The sequence below is a fragment of the Schistocerca cancellata genome, chromosome 2 (assembly GCF_023864275.1).
Source record: "Schistocerca cancellata isolate TAMUIC-IGC-003103 chromosome 2, iqSchCanc2.1, whole genome shotgun sequence".
NCBI lineage: Eukaryota > Metazoa > Arthropoda > Insecta > Orthoptera > Acrididae > Schistocerca > Schistocerca cancellata.
Window position 1 is genome coordinate 612,598,725 of NC_064627.1, and position 17,333 is coordinate 612,616,057.

Consider the following 17,333-nt stretch of genomic DNA (forward strand, 5'->3'; position numbering starts at 1 on the left):
TTCAAATGGCTCTGAGCATAATGTGACTTAACTGCTGAGGTTATCAGTCCCCTCGAACTTAGAACTACTTGAACCTAAATAACCTAAGGACATCACACAAATCCATGCCCGAGGCAGGATTCGAACCTGCGACCATAGCGGTCGCGCTGTTCCAGATTGTGGCGCATAGAACCGGTCGGCCACTTCGGCCGGCCACTAATTGTCAGTAAAGAAAATGTAATAACACACTCACAAAAATTACGAGATCGAATGAATTTACTATCCAAAACAATTTTCCTGTAAGCGTAAAATTAAAAGCTACATATGACCTTTAATTTATCTTGATTCTTTTTCGTTTGATCAGAAATTCCTTCTGTGTTACTGAACAGCTCCTTATCACATATAGGATGAGCGTACTTGCAAATTAATGTTAACTTCACTTATGTTATTTATGACAGAAATAGATCTTTCTTCATGCCGCAGGCTTCAATCGAAAACCTCTCCGCTCTGTTCCGAGCTGGACTGGTAGCCCTGCGCTGTGGGCCGAAGGTTGTTTTCCTCCAGATGCGGTGAGTAGGACAGGTCGTCGTCATCGTCGTTTGGCCTCAGCTGGCGGAGTTTGCCGCGGGCTGGACACACGTTTCTCACCTTGAAGAAGCAGCGGAAGAGAGGCACCAGGGGGAATTCTGCAACAGGGTAGGGAGCGACGTCCAAGTGCTGCCAATTTGTACACAGTTACGTATAATATTCTACAAGCTTTTTCATAATTAATGGTTCAAATGTAACCTGATGAAAATACTCACCCAGCCTGAGTGGCCGAGCGGTTCTAGGCGCTACAATCTGGAGCCGCGCGACCGCTACTGTCGCAGGTTCGAATCCTGCCTCAGGCATGGATGTGTGTGGTGTCCTTAGGTTAATTATGTTTAAGTAGTTCTAAGTTCAAGGGGACTGATGACCTCAGAAGTTAGGTCCCATAGTGCTCAGAGCCATTTGAACCATTTTTTGAAAATACATAACAGTAGAAGCAGAATGATCTAGTGAAAACGTATCGGTTGTGAGACTGTCGTGCAAGCGTGGTAACGACCCGCCGCTGACCTCAGCATGAAACGATTTGCTAGAGATTACAAGTATATCTGAAATTGAACTTTTCGAGTGAACCCTCACCTAACTGGGTTCGGCTCTCATTCATGGCCCACCTTTCGAGAATACAGTAGATGTACGACGTGGAACACTTTGCTGCTGATGTAACTGGATGTAACACGATACATGACACGCCAATATAGTCCAAAGGTACCTACAGCAGGGAGTGTGCCTTGGCCTCCAAAAACTTGGTTCTAATGGCTCTAAGTACTATGGGACTTAACATCTGAGGCCATCTGTTCCGTAGACTTAGAACTGTTTAAACCTAACTAACCTAAGGACATCACACACATCCATTCCCGAGGCAGGATTCGAACCTGCGACCGCAAAAGCAGCGAGGTTGCGAACTGAAGCGCCTAGAACAGCTCGGCCACAGCGGCCGGCTTGGCCTCCAATATCATATGAGTAATGTACTTGGGATTTTTATGAGGTTGCTTCAAAAGCGAGGTGTACCGGAATCCCACTGCTAAGGTTTGAGACGCAACGAACTGTACGGACATATCAAGATCTACGAGATGATCCGTGGGTGCCTGGATCAACTGATGACTTACTATAGAGACAAATGCAGTGTTGCACTCAAAGGCGAGAGGCCAAATGGAACATCTACTTTAACAGCCAAGAGTGGCAGTAAGATATCATGTAAATCTAAGGTGGATGGAGAAGAAAGGAAAGGGATGGAACTATAGATGTCAGCTGTGTCGGAAATTAATGCAGAATGAGCAGTGTTGAGCAAAAATATGAGGAAGACCGGAAGTCGAGCATGGGATTTGCAGCATATTAGGCACTTTCGTTAATCACTGCCCCATCCAGACACGGTGTTTATCGCAGTTGGATGGACTATGTCGGTACACATCCCGGCCAGCTCAGATTCCCACCTAGTGCCACCAATCCACGATTTCCGTCCATGACCTCCACGCTCACTATGAGACTCTCATCATGAGATTCAGGAGGTTGACCGTAATTGTGCGTCCACACTGAACCCTGTGCATTCATTGCTCATTGAGGCGAATCAGTTTTATGAAAGAGTGGTGTGAGTACGGGTACCGCACATAGGTGGCGCTAGGTGTGCATGTGGATCGGCTGCGAGGCGTAGCGAGATAGTTTGCGCAGTCATAATAAACGCTGCGTCTGGATGGCGCACTAGTTAACGCAAATGCCTAGTAAGCGGTAAGCGGTAGGTCCCAGTTTAGAATCCTGGTCCAGTACACATTTTCACTCGGTATCGCTGATTCCATTTAAAGTCCAAATGCACCTGACACCAACCGTTTTCTCTTTCCATTAATGTCCCCCCACTCCACTCTCAATTTACAATATACGTATCACAGCTGTGGATTGAATGTGCTGTGCCCGAAAGAACAGACACCGCTCATTCACATAAATTGTAACACGTAACGTTCTGAAGTAGAGCTTGCTAAGGAAGGCCAATAGTGAAATTTGAGCACAGTTAGGTGGTGATCTGATGATAGAGGTTACAGTTATACATTAGTACTAACTTGCACAACATTTCAATCTGAAATCAATGGTAGCTTCTAACCTCACATTTGCAATTACTTAGAAATGCAATCGTTTTCCAACCCATTTTTACTGAAAAATATTTGCTACTGTTATCACATACGTTTACACACTTTCATTAGTAAATATTGTATCACCTGTATAAGTGCACTTAACAAGTAGCATGTCCAATAAGGTAAACCAGTGGGCTATGTCATCTTCCACTACAAATACGAAACTTATCAAGAAAAGAGGAAACCCGAATATAAAGAGGAGATTACATATGTAGATGGAAGGTAAGACACAACGGTCGATACTTCACAAACACAGAGGAAAGCCAAGTAAAGGAAGTTCCTTTTCTTTCTGAAGCCAATTCTGTCAGCCTTTGTGTTAATTACTCTCTCGCACACTTATTACTTCCACTGTTTACCTGCTTTACACCGATTTACATAAAGACATCAAATACACAGTAAGAACTCAATTTAATACCTAATTGTATTAATCTAAGAAAAAAACTATTATTGTCAATGCATTTCTGTTCGTATTGGTAGGTGTGTCAGTTCCCTCAATCCCTACAATACTATTGCTGCACACCACATGCTCTTACACAGTAAACATAATTTCAGATACCTTAGCGCCTTCTTTGAAAATTGTTCAATTCGTGTTATGCAGGAAAATATAATAATTAATAAATAAACGCATACAAGTTCACAAATTACAGTTAGATACAAAAGGGGGGGGGGGGGGGGGAGGGCGGAATTACGGAACCACCAGAACACAACTTGTTACCATGCCTAAATACACTCCTGGAAATGGAAAAAAGAACACATTGACACCGGTGTGTCAGACCCACCATACTTGCTCCGGACACTGCGAGAGGGCTGTACAAGCAATGATCACACGCACGGCACAGCGGACACACCAGGAACCGCGGTGTTGGCCGTCGAATGGCGCTAGCTGCGCAGCATTTGTGCACCGCCGCCGTCAGTGTCAGCCAGTTTGCCGTGGCATACGGAGCTCCATCGCAGTCTTTAACACTGGTAGCATGCCGCGACAGCGTGGACGTGAACCGTATGTGCAGTTGACGGACTTTGAGCGAGGGCGTATAGTGGGCATGCGGGAGGCCGGGTGGACGTACCGCCGAATTGCTCAACACGTGGGGCGTGAGGTCTCCACAGTACATCGATGTTGTCGCCAGTGGTCGGCGGAAGGTGCACGTGCCCGTCGACCTGGGACCGGACCGCAGGGACGCACGGATGCACGCCAAGACCGTAGGATCCTACGCAGTGCCGTAGGGGACCGCACCGCCACTTCCCAGCAAATTAGGGACACTGTTGCTCCTGGGGTATCGGCGAGGACCATTCGCAACCGTCTCCATGAAGCTGGGCTACGGTCCCGCACACCGTTAGGCCGTCTTCCGCTCACGCCCCAACATCGTGCAGCCCGCCTCCAGTGGTGTCGCGACAGGCGTGAATGGAGGGACGAATGGAGACGTGTCGTCTTCAACGATGAGAGTCGCTTCTGCCTTGATGCCAATGATGGTCGTATGCGTGTTTGGCGCCGTGCAGGTGAGCGCCACAATCAGGACTGCATACGACCGAGGCACACAGGGCCAACACCCGGCATCATGGTGTGGGGAGCGATCTCCTACACTGGCCGTACACCACTGGTGATCGTCGAGGGGACACTGAATAGTGCACGGTACATCCAAACCGTCACCGAACCCATCGTTCTACCATTCCTAGACCGGCAAGGGAACCTGCTGTTCCAACAGGACAATGCACGTCCGCATGTATCCCGTGCCACCCAACGTGCTCTAGAAGGTGTAAGTCAACTACCCTAGCCAGCAAGATCTCCGGATCTGTCCCCAATTGAGCATGTTTGGGACTGGATGAAGCGTCGTCTCACGCGGTCTGCACGTCCAGCACGAACGCTGGTCCAACTGAGGCGCCAGGTGGAAATGGCATGGCAAGCCGTTCCACAGGACTACATCCAGCATCTCTACGATCGTCTCCATGGGAGAATAGCAGCCTGCATTGCTGCGAAAGGTGGATATACACTGTACTAGTGCCGACATTGTGCATGCTCTGTTGCCTGTGTGTATGTGCCTGTGGTTCTGTCAGTGTGATCATGTGATGTATCTGACCCCAGGAATGTGTCAATAAAGTTTCCCCTTCCTGGGACAATGAATTCACGGTGTTCTTATTTCAATTTCCAGGAGTGTATAAGCAGGAAAACCGCTGGCATTCAAAATAGCTCCCAGTCCTCTCGGAATGGACAAATACAAGACCTGTACGGTTTTCAAGGGAATCATGTACCATTATTCCGGCAAAATAGTGACAAGTTCAGATAGCGACGATGCAGGTGGATAGTGACCTCGCACCCTGCTCTGCAACGTAGACCACAGAAATTCCATTGTATTGAGATCTGGTGACTTGGTGGCTAGGGAGGTTGCCACAACTCATCCTCCTGCTCACAAAACCAAGATGCGAGCTGCGTGGAAAAGGATGTTGTCGTATTGGAACATAGCATCACCACTGGGGAACAAACATCGTACCACAGGAGGGACCTGATCAGTCAAAATGGTCGCATAATCATTGACAGCAATGCGACCTTGCAGAGTAACCTCGGGACTCACGGAATACCATGTTATGTGTGCCCAAAACACTCATTGAACCCTAGCCGTATTTCATTCTTGAGATGTACACTCAGCCAGATGTGTACACTGTGAAATAAGATTCATCTACCGAAGTGGATTTCTTCCATTGCTGCATGGTCAAGTGTTTATGGCTTCGGCACCACGTTTCCAATTAATGTCTTTCTGTAGTGATAAGTAGTTGGTCCGCAGCTCGTGTCTCGCGGTAGTAGAACCACCAGCAGGGCCTAAAACTAAAATCGACTTGAAATATTAATTTACCACTTAAAAGAAGACTGAGGGCCTATAGTAGATATTCGACTGGCGTTAAAAGAGTTCGGCTGCTGAGGGCTCCGTTAAGGTCCCAAGAATATGACTAAATGACAAAACAAGGAACAAAGGACTGTCTCAGCTTCACGCAGCAATTTAAATAATGCACCTGTGCAAACTGACTGAAAATAAATATTCTCACTTTCAATCACTTCGTATTCTAAATTGAAAGACTGAATATGTTATTGAGTGAACCACTACCGATACTGCGCGTGTAATCTTTAATTCGGTCATGCGTCGGTGGGAGGATGAATGGCTGGAAGTGACTGACAATAAGCTCCGTATATTCAAGCCCACAACGCGTGTGTGGTGTACTTCCTTTCAGCCCATCGACGGGACGAGGTTCTCCTCACTCGGCTTCGAATAGGCCACAGCCCTATGACGCATGGCTTCCTTCTCCGGCGAGAGGACCCTCCAATGTGTGGTGCTTGTGGCGTCCAGGTCACTGTGCGCCACGTTTTATTGGATTGCGTTTTATTTTCTGACCAGTGGGTCGCGGCTGAATTGCCAGCGGACCTGCCATCTCTTTTAGGCAACACGCGGACGAATGTGGTAAAAGTTTTAAAGTTCTGTGCCCCGTCAAATGTTTTTACAAAGATTTTAGGGAGAGGATTTTAATTTGCTTACTGTGTGACAAGCTCGCCCATATTTTATGTAAGTGGCCAGCCAATAACAATTTCCTGTGACATTTTTGTTGCTATGTTTCCCCTTTCCTTAGGTTTTACTTTCTTATGTAGCATTTTCCTTCTTTTCCTGATTTCTTTGAGTGTGTGCTTTAGTTTTCTTAGGTCTGTCCACATTCGTTCCTTTTAATGTGTGTCAGGGCGCTGATGACCTCGATGTTGAGCGCCCATAAGCTCCAACACACCACCACCATCTAACAGTCTTTGAAGAGTAATATCAGATAACAACAATAGGCAGTCATACAGGCTACACAGCTTTATTCCTGTAGCCTAAAAAAAGCGTCTTACGTACATCATGCATGTCGGTCAGTCCAGAAATGACGCAAAATAACTAATATAAGACTTTATCCTTTCGCCATGGCAACATGGGTTGTGGACTCGATGCTGTTCGGCCAATTGTTCCACGCCTACACGGCATGTAGCCCCCATCAGTGTTGTGCCCGGCACAAGAAGCTGACTGGCGTCTTGTAACATCTTTGTCAACTTAATATAACAAACTTCTCCACAGATCAATAATAAAACGACTTTTTCCCCTCTTCTCTGTCTGTCCTATCACTCATCAACATTCTGAATGTAATATTTTTCTAATTTAAATTTGAAATTAATATTTTGATTGGAATGGTGGACAATTTTTACTGGACAGCTGCAATGTGACAATGGTACTTCAGGAATGACTGTAATGTTTCATGTTGTTATGTCCACTAAAATTTTAATTAGTAAAAAACCCTTCTATAAACTCCTACGCTGCGAACACTATTGAAAGAAGCCATAATTTTGTGTTTCTTACTGCCCTTTAGCAATGGGATCTTCACACCGTCATGAACGAGACTTTGAACAGTGACCTACATGTTTCCAGGTACAACACTCAGGCAAAACGATCAAATAAATGGTAAGGTTTTTCCGTTTTGTAGGATGGTCAGATTCAATCTGAAACGATTGTAACGATTTGCAGGGCAGGCTGTGCTGCCAAATAGTTACTAAGAAAAATATTTCATACGTTACACCGTCCTCGGGTTGATAAAAGTTGAAGTTAGCAAATTAGGCCGCGCGAAAATTGAAGGACCTGCGTGAGATGGTGTCGCCAAAGGCGTTCTTCCTAACACCTGACATGAGAGCGAGACAACAGTTGGGCACTGGATGGTAGGAAGGACTGAATAAGAGAAAGATGCTGAGCAGTCTCGCGCGAAATGACCTACGCTATGAAAACAAATGGCATGAATTGAATGTGATGCGCCGTTTGAATTTGCGCTCAATACGGCCTGACTGGCTAACTGGAACGCTAAGGTGCATGGTATTGATTTTTCGTTTCCGTGATATTTATTTCTCAGCACAACGTATCATATAGCCATACAACACCCTACAAGCTTTCCAGACTGTTTATGACCATCCTATATACATCATAATCCGTGAAGTAGGATAAAGTACTTTGTTACTTTAAGTCGCACTGGAGCACGCTTAAAGATCGTCCTCGTCGGTTGAGTAAAGACTGTAGATCGAGGAGAACTTTGTGAAAAGTCCATTCCGGTTGACGAAAAACGAAATTAGTCCGAGAGCAGATTGTTTGCTGATGAAGCTGTCATTTACCGTCTTGTAAAGTCATCATATGATCAAAACGACTTGAAAAATAATTTAGATAAGATATCTGTCTGGTGCGAAAAGTGGAAACGGACCCTCAATAAGGAAAAGTGTGAAGTTATTCACATGAGTACTAAAAGAAATCCGCTTAATTTCGATTACGCGATAAGTTACACAAATCTTAAGGCTGTAAATTCAATTAAATAGTTAGGGATTACAATTACAAATAACCTAAACTGGAATGATCACATAGATAATGTTGTGCGTACAGCAAACCAGAGACAGCGATTCATTGGCAGAACACTTAAAAGGTGCCACAGGTCTACTAAAGGGACTGCTTACACTACGCTTGTCCGCCCTGTTTTGGAGTATTGCTGTGCGGTGTGGGATCCTCATCAGGTGGCATCGAAAACGTTCGAAGAAGGGCGACTCGTATTTTACTATCGCGAAATAGGGGAGATAGTGCCACAGGCATGATACGTGAGTTGGAGTGGCAATCATTAAAACACAGGCCCTTTTTTTGCAACGGGATCTTCTCATGAAATTTCAATCACCAGTTTTCTCCTCCGATTGCGAAAACACTCTGTTGACACCCACCTATATAGGGAGAAAAGATCATCACGATAAAATAAAGAAATCAGGGCTCGGAAAGAAACATTTACGTGCTCGTTTTTCCCGCGCGCCGTTCGAAAGTGGAAATGTAGAGAGACAGCTTGAAAGTGCTTCATTGAACCCTCTGCCAGGCAGTTTATTGTGAATAGCAGAATAATTACATAGATGTAGACGTAGAGCATCCGAGCAATACAGCCACGTGGAAACTGCTGTAGAAGAGTACCCCGTGCACAGACACAAATATTTCCATTCGTTCTGCTACCCATCTTACCAAACATTTATTAGTAGCCGGCCGAGGTGGCCGAGCGGTTCTAGGCACTACAGTCTGGAACCGCGCGGCCGCAACGGTTTCAGATCCGAATCCTGCCTCGGGCATGGATGTGTGTGATGTCCTTAGGTTACTTAGGTTTAAGTAGTTATAAGTTTGTAAGCAGGCTGTTTAGGTTTCTTATATTGGTAACGCCACCGCCATGTAGCGCTCAGTATGAAAATCACTGACTGTGCTGTGTATAGGCTGTGGTTGGTTTGCATTGTTGCAGTATATGCTATTGTAGTGTTGGGCAGCTGGATGTTAAGATCGCGTAGCATTGCGTAGTTGGAGGTGAAGGGCCAACATTGGTCGATGTGGGGAGAGAGATGGCGGAGTTGTGAGAGCGGATGATCTGGACAGAGTTAGTAAATTTGTAAGACTGTACGTCATGAACTGATATATATAGTATGACTTTTGAACAATATTAAGGTAAATACATTGTTTTTTTCTCCATCAAAATCTTTCATTTGCTAACTATGCCTATCAGTAGTTAGTGCCTTCAGTAGTTTGAATCTTTTATTTAGCTGGCAGTAGTTGCGCTCGCTGTGTTGCAGTAGCTTGAGTAACGAAGATTTTTGTGAGGTAAGTGATTTGTGAAAGGTATAGTTTAATATTAGTCAGGGCCATTCTTTTGTAGGGATTATTGAAAGTCAGATTCCGTTGCGCTAAAAATATTGTGTGTCAGTTTAAGCAAAGCCATGTACAATTTTTCTAAGGGGACGTTTCAAGTTCTAGGGGACTGATGACCTCAGCAGTTAAGTCGCATAGTGCTCAGAGCCATTTATTAGTAATGAACATCAATACAGGGAGGTACAAGCAAAGGTTTACAATCAAGTTTTACCTGAAACCTCGTCAGAGTGGACCGGTAAAGAACTGAGGGATAGTCGCCCAGTTCTCCGCCGTTACAGCTGCACAGCAGCAGGCCCAGGCTGTGATCACAAGAATGCCTAGATGTAATACGTGTCTTGTACATACTACGAGGTATGGTGAAACGGTCCGTGGCACTGAATTTATGGAATATATTTATTGTTACTGATCTGTGATTGTCTGCTGCTCGTGTTCTCGCGGTAGAGTTCTCGCTTCTCGCGCACGGGGTCCCGGGTTCGATTCCCGGCGCGGAGAGGGATTTTCCCTGCCTCGAGATGAATGGGTGTTGTATCATCTTCATGCAATGGAAACCACTCCACTAGGACCTTGCCTAGTACGGCAGTACGAGTCTCCAGAATCGTTCCCCTAAGCTCTATCACGGTCTGGGACTTCATCATCGTACTGTGATTTAAATAATGACCATGGATCATCCGTAGTTATATCTCTCTCTCTCTGCTTCTGGTTGTGGATGTACTGGTTGAAATTTTTTCGACACTTTCAATTCGTAAAGGAACAGCAAATCAATTTCACATAATCCCTTGTGATACAGCTCCTTTATCTTGCCTATACATTGTGACTATACTTACATAACTTTATATCAAAAGCTTTATTATGGAGTACTATGTGCCTGTTCTAATGCTGCAACCACCTCCAGTGCTGAGATAAAAACCATTGTTACTGATGCACTGACGCTTTATGTTTCACTTGAAGAATGTAAGTAACTAAAGCTGTTTCATGTCTGCTCAGCGCTCACCTCGCCCACTATTAAACCACTGCATAACTGCACTCTACAAAGGCTTTCTCCCTACCCTTCAGGACATCGGGATGCTAGGAAAAGTTTGAGCAGCGACAGATAGGTGGTGTGTTGTGCTTCGTCCTGTTCTGACCTGCCGTAAGACATATCCTGAAAATCGTGAGAAGGAAAATCGTGAGAAGGGTGGTGGAAGAGACTGACCAGATGAAATTGAGAGTTCGTTTTTGCTTAGTTACGGGAAAGATCCGGAAACTACAAAGAATTGCATCGACTTGCCGCGTACTTTCCTGTGATAGCACAAATTTGTCCCTGTTATGTCACATGATTCTCAGAGAACATTAATAATATTTGCTTGTCAGTTCAAGAGGTACTTATCAACGATTGGAAGTATATTCATCCATTTAAAGTCAATGATGATTCATAATCCGTCTTTTCTCGTGTATTAGTGACAAGGCACGAAACATGCTAACCACTGTGGCTACATCACATGCCAAAGCGTACTTTCTATCTTGTGACCATATGTGAAGTGAAAGTGCAGTCCACGGTGCCTGGGCAAAGCAACAATATGGTCGAATCAGACATGGCAAGAACTGTCAACTAAAAGTAACAACGGTGTGACAATGTCCATATGGCTAACAGCGAACTCAGAATTAATGTTTTGATGAAGAGTGTGCTGGAAAGCTCCAAAGCTTGGAAGACAATAATACGCTACTGGCCATTAAAATTGCTACACCACGAATATGACGTGCTACAGACGCGAAATTTAACCGACAGGAAGAAGATGCTGTGATATATAAATGATTAGCTTTTCAGAGCATTCACATAAGGTTGGAGCCGGTGGCGACATGAGGAACGTTTACAACCGATTTCTCACACACAAACAGCAGTTGACCGGCGTTGTCTGGTGAAACGTTGTTGTGATGCCTCGTGTAAGGAGGAAAAATGCGTACCATCACGTTTCCAACTTTGATAAAGGTCGGATTGTAGCCTATTGCGACTGCGGTTTATCGTATCGCGACATTGCTGCTCGCGTTGGTGGAGATCCAGTGACTGTTAGCAGAATGTGGAATCGGTGGGTTCAGGCTGGTAGTACGGAACGCCGTGCTGGATCCCAACGACCTCGTATCTCTAGCAGTAGAGATGACAGGCATCTTATCCGCATGGCTGTAACGGATCGTGCAGCCACGTCTCGATCCCGGAGTAAACAGATGGGGACGTTTGCAAGGCAACATCCATCTGCACGAACAGTTCGACGACGTTTGCAGCAGCGTGGACTATCAGCTCGGTGACCATGGCTGTGGTTCTGCATCACAGACAGGAGCGCCTGCGATGGTGTACTCAACGACGAACATGGGTGCACGAATGGCCAAACGTCATTTTTTCGGATGAATCCAGGTTGCATTTGTGTTTGGCGACATCGCGGTGAACGCACGTTGAAAGCGTGTATTCGTCATCGCCATACTGGCGTATCACCCGGCGTGATGGTATGGGGTGCCATTGGCTACAGTTCTCGGTCACCTCTTGTTCGCATTGACGGCACATCGAACAGTGGACGTTACAGTTCAGATGTGTTACGACCCGTGGCTCTACCCTGCGAAATACTACATTTCAGCAGGATAATGCACGACCGCATGTTGCAGGTCCTGTAGGGGCATTTCTGGATACAGGAAATGTTCGACTGCTACCCTGGCCAGCACATTCTCCAGATTTCTCACCAACTGAAAACGTCTGTTTAATGGTGGCAGAGCAACTAGCTCGCCACAATACGCCAGTCATTACACTTGATGAACCGTGGTATCGTGTTGAAGCTGCATGGGCACCTGTACGTGTACACGCCATCCAAACTCTGTTTGACTCAATGCCCAGGCGTCTGAAGGCTTTTATTACGGCCAGAGGTGGTTGTGCTGGGTACTGATTTCTCAGGATCTACGCATCCAAATTGCGTGAAACTGTAAACACATATCATTTCTAGAATAATATATTTGTCCAATGAATACCCCTTTATCATCTGCATTTCTTCTTGTGTAGCAATTTTATTGGGCAGTAGTGTAATTCATTAATACAGAGAATTTGTAGACATAGGAAAAAATTTTCCTCGCCAGAGTCGCGTGTTTATAGGTCAGGCAAACATCCAAACCAAGATAAATTCATAGAAATGCTGTATTTCGTAACGATTAGCGATGTAAAAGAAGTTCTGAATAATATTTGATTCAGTTTCTATCAAAATTGCGTTAAGAAAGGCGGAATTAGTCTTCCTCGTTCTTTGGTACGTAACAACAAGTAACGTCGAATTAAAGATCTTTGAGCTTCTACATTTTCATATACTTCCATTTTGAGGCTCTGAACAATGGCGCGGTGTTCTGGAGTCAGCAACTAGGGCGCGTCGCGAATTGTCAGCACCATCGCTTTGCCTGTGTTAAATGTGCCAACGCGCACACTCACAACACATGCAAAAAGCTTCAGCGACGACGGAGGGAGCGCCTGAGAGACAGCAGAGGACGCACTCCGAGTTGGCGGAGTTCCATCACTTTCCAAGATGCAGAGAAAAACAGGTTAAGGCAACATTACTAGAATATGAGGTCCAATAACTAAGATGCGAATATAAGAAACCGAAGGGCGAGAAAAGAGAACAGTAAAACACCTGTAAACGACGAATACAGCAACTGAGTAAGATCCTGTCCCCTTCCTCTCCTCACGAGAAGAAGATACGAGCAGCAAGAAACCAACCAGAAAGACAACGACTGGACTAGAGTCCTAAACGAGGTATTCACTCCTATAGTATGAGACAGTGAATATTGCACGACTTCAAATGGAGTCTACGAGTTGAGGATCTTTTTCTTACCTCTTCAACAATCAGGTTGATCAGCAGTACGTTACCGTACATTTCCGTCTTTTCTGACTTCGTCCTTCCTCTTGAGAGCGGTAAAGGTGATGCAGCAGGTTTCCTCCAGTATCCTAGTCTCGGACTGCGTCTTTTATTTTATGCTTCTACTGTCCTTCCTATCATACTTCGAATGATACTATCATGTCTCTGCAGATGGACGATCCACGAGTCCCGTAACTGATTACTAGGTTTCTCTTCCTCCATTCCGTAGTACTTCTTCATTGGATAGCTTTTCTACCCAGGAAACCCTGAGCACTTTGCTGTAGCACCACATCTCGAGCGCTGCTTCTGTACTTTATGTTTCTCTGCTATCCCAGCTGTCCATTCTTCATTTCCGTACAGCAGCACAGTCCAATCAAACGTCTTCATGAGATTTCTCGTGAGATGTCTATCTATGCTCCTGGATGTGAAAAGACTTCTTCTGTTGTTAAAAACAGCATTTGTCTGGTTGATTCTGCTTGCAATATCTTTCCTTGACTTTACGTCTGATGAAATTTTACTCTTTAGGTAGCAAAGTGTTCGACGGTATCCATTCGCTCATTGTTAAGTGATGCTCTCCACTAAGATTTTTATTTTACCACTATTAACTTTCATACTGTAGGAAGAGCTGAGGATGTTTTCCATGTGGACCAGCATCCCTTATAATTGTTCGGCATCATCACCTAACACTGCCATATCATCAGCAGTAAGTTCAGCGAGAAGAAATAAAAACTTTGAAGTTTTCCAATGACATTGTAATTCTATTACTTCTCTCATAGACGGCAGAGGACTTGGAATAGCAACCGAACGGAATGGACAGTACCTCGAAAGGAGGTCGTCAACAAAACCAAAACAAGAATAATGGAATTTAGTCGAATTAACTGAGGAACTAGATTGCGGAACGAGACACGTAATGTAGTACATGAGTTTGTTATTTGAGCAGCAGAGTAACTGATGATGGCAGAAGTATAGATGATATAAAATGTAGACTATCAGTGACAAGGAAAGCGTTTCTGAAGTAAAGAAATTTGTTGCTATCGAATACAGATTTAGGTACTAGGAAGTCTTTTCTGGAAGTATTTGTCTCGAATGTAGCCGTATATGGAAGTGAGACATGGACGACGAACAGTTCAGATAAAAAGAGCATAGAAGATTTTGAAATGTGGTGCTGCAACATAATAATGAAGATTACATGGTTAGATCACCTGACCACAAGAAGGGATGGGTTGGTAAGACATATTTTGAGACATGGAGGATCCACAATTTGTTTTAGCGCAAAGAGTGTAGGGGATGGGGTTAAATTGTAGAGGGAGGTGAATAGATGAGTAAATTAAGCAGGTTAAGATGAATGTATATTGCATTATTTACTCGGACAGGAAGAGATTTACGCAGGTTATTATAGCATGGAGAACTTCATCAAACCAGTCTTCGGACTGAAGACCACAATAACAACAACAACGGTAAATTTCAGCTTGTCTATTTTCTTACCATTAATTTAAATCCCTCCCATAGCTCCTGGTTTCTCCCTAGCTTGATCTACTGCCGTATGAAAGAATCCACTGAACCAGAGAGGAGAGAATGTGCAACCCTTACATCCTGCTTAATAGTAGGTTTTTCTTGATATCCTCCACGCTTTATCACAGACAACTCGTCTCTGTACAGGCTCTGAATTATTAATCCCTCCTCGTACTTTATGCAAGTCTCTATCATCACCTTAAAATGCTGTAGCCAGTATACTCTGTCAAATGCTTTTTCTAAGTCGGTGAAAGCAATATTGTGTCTTGCCCCTTCTTTAATCTTTTCTCAAGATTAACCGTAGGCTAAATATTGTATTTGTGTTCCTACACTTTTTCATTGATTTTGAGTCATCCCTGCATCTATCCTGCCTTCTATCCACCCTAGAATGATACAGGTCAATATCTTCGAGGCGTGTGTTACCAAACTGGGAGTGGTATATTGTTCATATCGGTCTGTAAGTGCTTTCATTGCTGTTGGCGCTGTGATATATTTCTTAAGGTTCGTTGGGAGCTCCTCGATTTCATATATAACGTAAGACTTCACTGTTCTCCAGCCACCTTGATGACTTCTACTGGTGTATCATCAACTACATTGATTTTCCCAGCTTTTAGCTGCCAGACTGCAAGCTATAATTCATTGCTCAAGATATAGCACCATTTTCTTCCAGATCGATTTCCTCAGCGTTCTCCAGTTTCAGATCTTCACTATTTCCTGCATATTCCTTCTACCTTTCTACTCTGTCTTTCTATTTACAGCGGGGCACACAAAATGTGTTACCAATTGTTTCTTTCACAATTTTCGACGCACATTAGATATCCCGCTGGGATCTCTACAGCAGTACCAGCAGAGCTTGGAAAAGCAAATGAATTACAAAATGACGTGTAATTCACGATACTGCCGCTAGGAGACTAGGAAGCTGACAATGGAAGACTGACGACACAGCAACGATCGGCATTTCTGTTACTCTTTCATGAAACAAAAAGCCTTGTTGTGACTCAAAGGCGTTTTCGACAACTGTTTAACACACGATTGCTCCCTTGCAAGAAGACCATCCACAGGTTGTACGATGAATTTGTACAGGAAGGAACAGTATTGCAAGGGAAGCGACCTCGGCCTAAGCCTGTTTGTTCGCCGGAGAATATTGACGCGGTAGGTGTTGCTGTACAGAGAAGTCCCGGGAAATCGTGTAGAAAGGCAGCAGTGCAACTAGGAATATCCAGACGCTCCGTTCAATGCATTTTATGTACCCATACAAGATGACCTGTTCACAGAAGCTCACTGAAGAACACAAGCAGCAGAGACTACTGTTAGCTCAGTGAGCGGAGGATAGGGGAGAAACTCTCAACAACGTTTGGTTTTCAGACGAGGCACATTTCCATTTAAACGGTGTGGTTGACAAACAAAATGTACGCTTTTGGCCCACTGAAAACCCACAAGTGCTTCATGAACGACAATGCTCTGAGGATTACAGCATGGGCAGCAATTTCCAGTCACGGACTTTTGGACCCTTTTTCTTTGAAGAAACTGTGAACAGCGAGCGTTATTTGAGCATCCTTCGCAATAGCTTCATTCCAAGTTTCTTGCTACTGCCTTGCCCTTCAACACGCAGTGGTTCATGCAAGATGGAGCAAGGCCACATACTGCAAACACTGTGTTGGAGTTTTTACACGAGAATTTCGACATGCGGATCATTTCACTGAGGTTTGCAGATCGCTTCAATGACGGACAAAATTGGCCCCCCAATAGTCCAGACCTAAATCCATGTGACTTTTTTCTTTGGGGGTACCTAAAGGAAAAAATTTTCCCGAAACGTCCACGTGATTTAATGGAGCTCAGAAGACTTATTCTTCAAATTCAGTGAAATTACTGAAGACATTTGCTGTAGGGTAATCGCTAACTTCAGTGTTCGTTTGAAGGAAGTTAGGAAACGAAATGGTGGACATATTGAGCATGTGCTGAGTTAGAAGAAATCTCCACGGACGGCTCTTCATTGTAGTATATGTTCCTTTCATATTGTATTGACAATAAAGTTTATATTAAAAACAAAATGGTAACACATTTCGTGCGCCACCCTGTATATAATACTATTCCACCTTCATTTTGGACTCTACTGAATTTTATTTGCCTGTTTCCAAAGATCTGTTTAAGTGATTTATAGGCATATTCCTGCTTACCAACGTTAATAATTTCATTCGCGTCTTTGCACTGGTCCTCCAAGAATTGTTGTTTACTCTTTTTTTACTCTCGGTTGATTTCGTTCCATACTACTTTGTGAACTGCTACTCATAAGAAAAATTAATTAATTAATTATCTTGCTCTTTGACTTTTGTCATTGGCAAAGATAAGACAGGTACTGCATTAAAAAAAGCTCTCTTTTGAATTTTTTGCCTAGATGCATACATTATACAGTATTTACCTGTCTACTACAAACAATCTGTGAAAAAATTTCACTGTGGATGAATGTCTTTTCTTCGTGGCTGCTGTAAGAAGAGAACGGCTTAGATACAGGATGAGTTGGCGGTCGGAGGTTTCTGCTTCACTGGTTCTGAGAGAACGCCAGGCAGAGTCGGAGAAAA

General features: G+C 44.2%; 1 protein-coding gene across 1 annotated transcript in view; it reads right to left on the reverse strand.

Annotated features, from left to right (window-relative positions):
- Positions 1 to 284: 284 nt before the first annotated feature.
- The window catches only part of LOC126147294 (greglin-like), a 39,458-nt gene continuing 22,409 nt past the window's right edge, over positions 285 to 17,333 (reverse strand). The window contains exon 3 of the mRNA XM_049915683.1: positions 285 to 665. Within this exon, the coding sequence (XP_049771640.1) occupies positions 466 to 665 (200 nt within the window). The 3' untranslated portion in view covers positions 285 to 465. The remainder of the gene's footprint in view (positions 666 to 17,333) is intronic.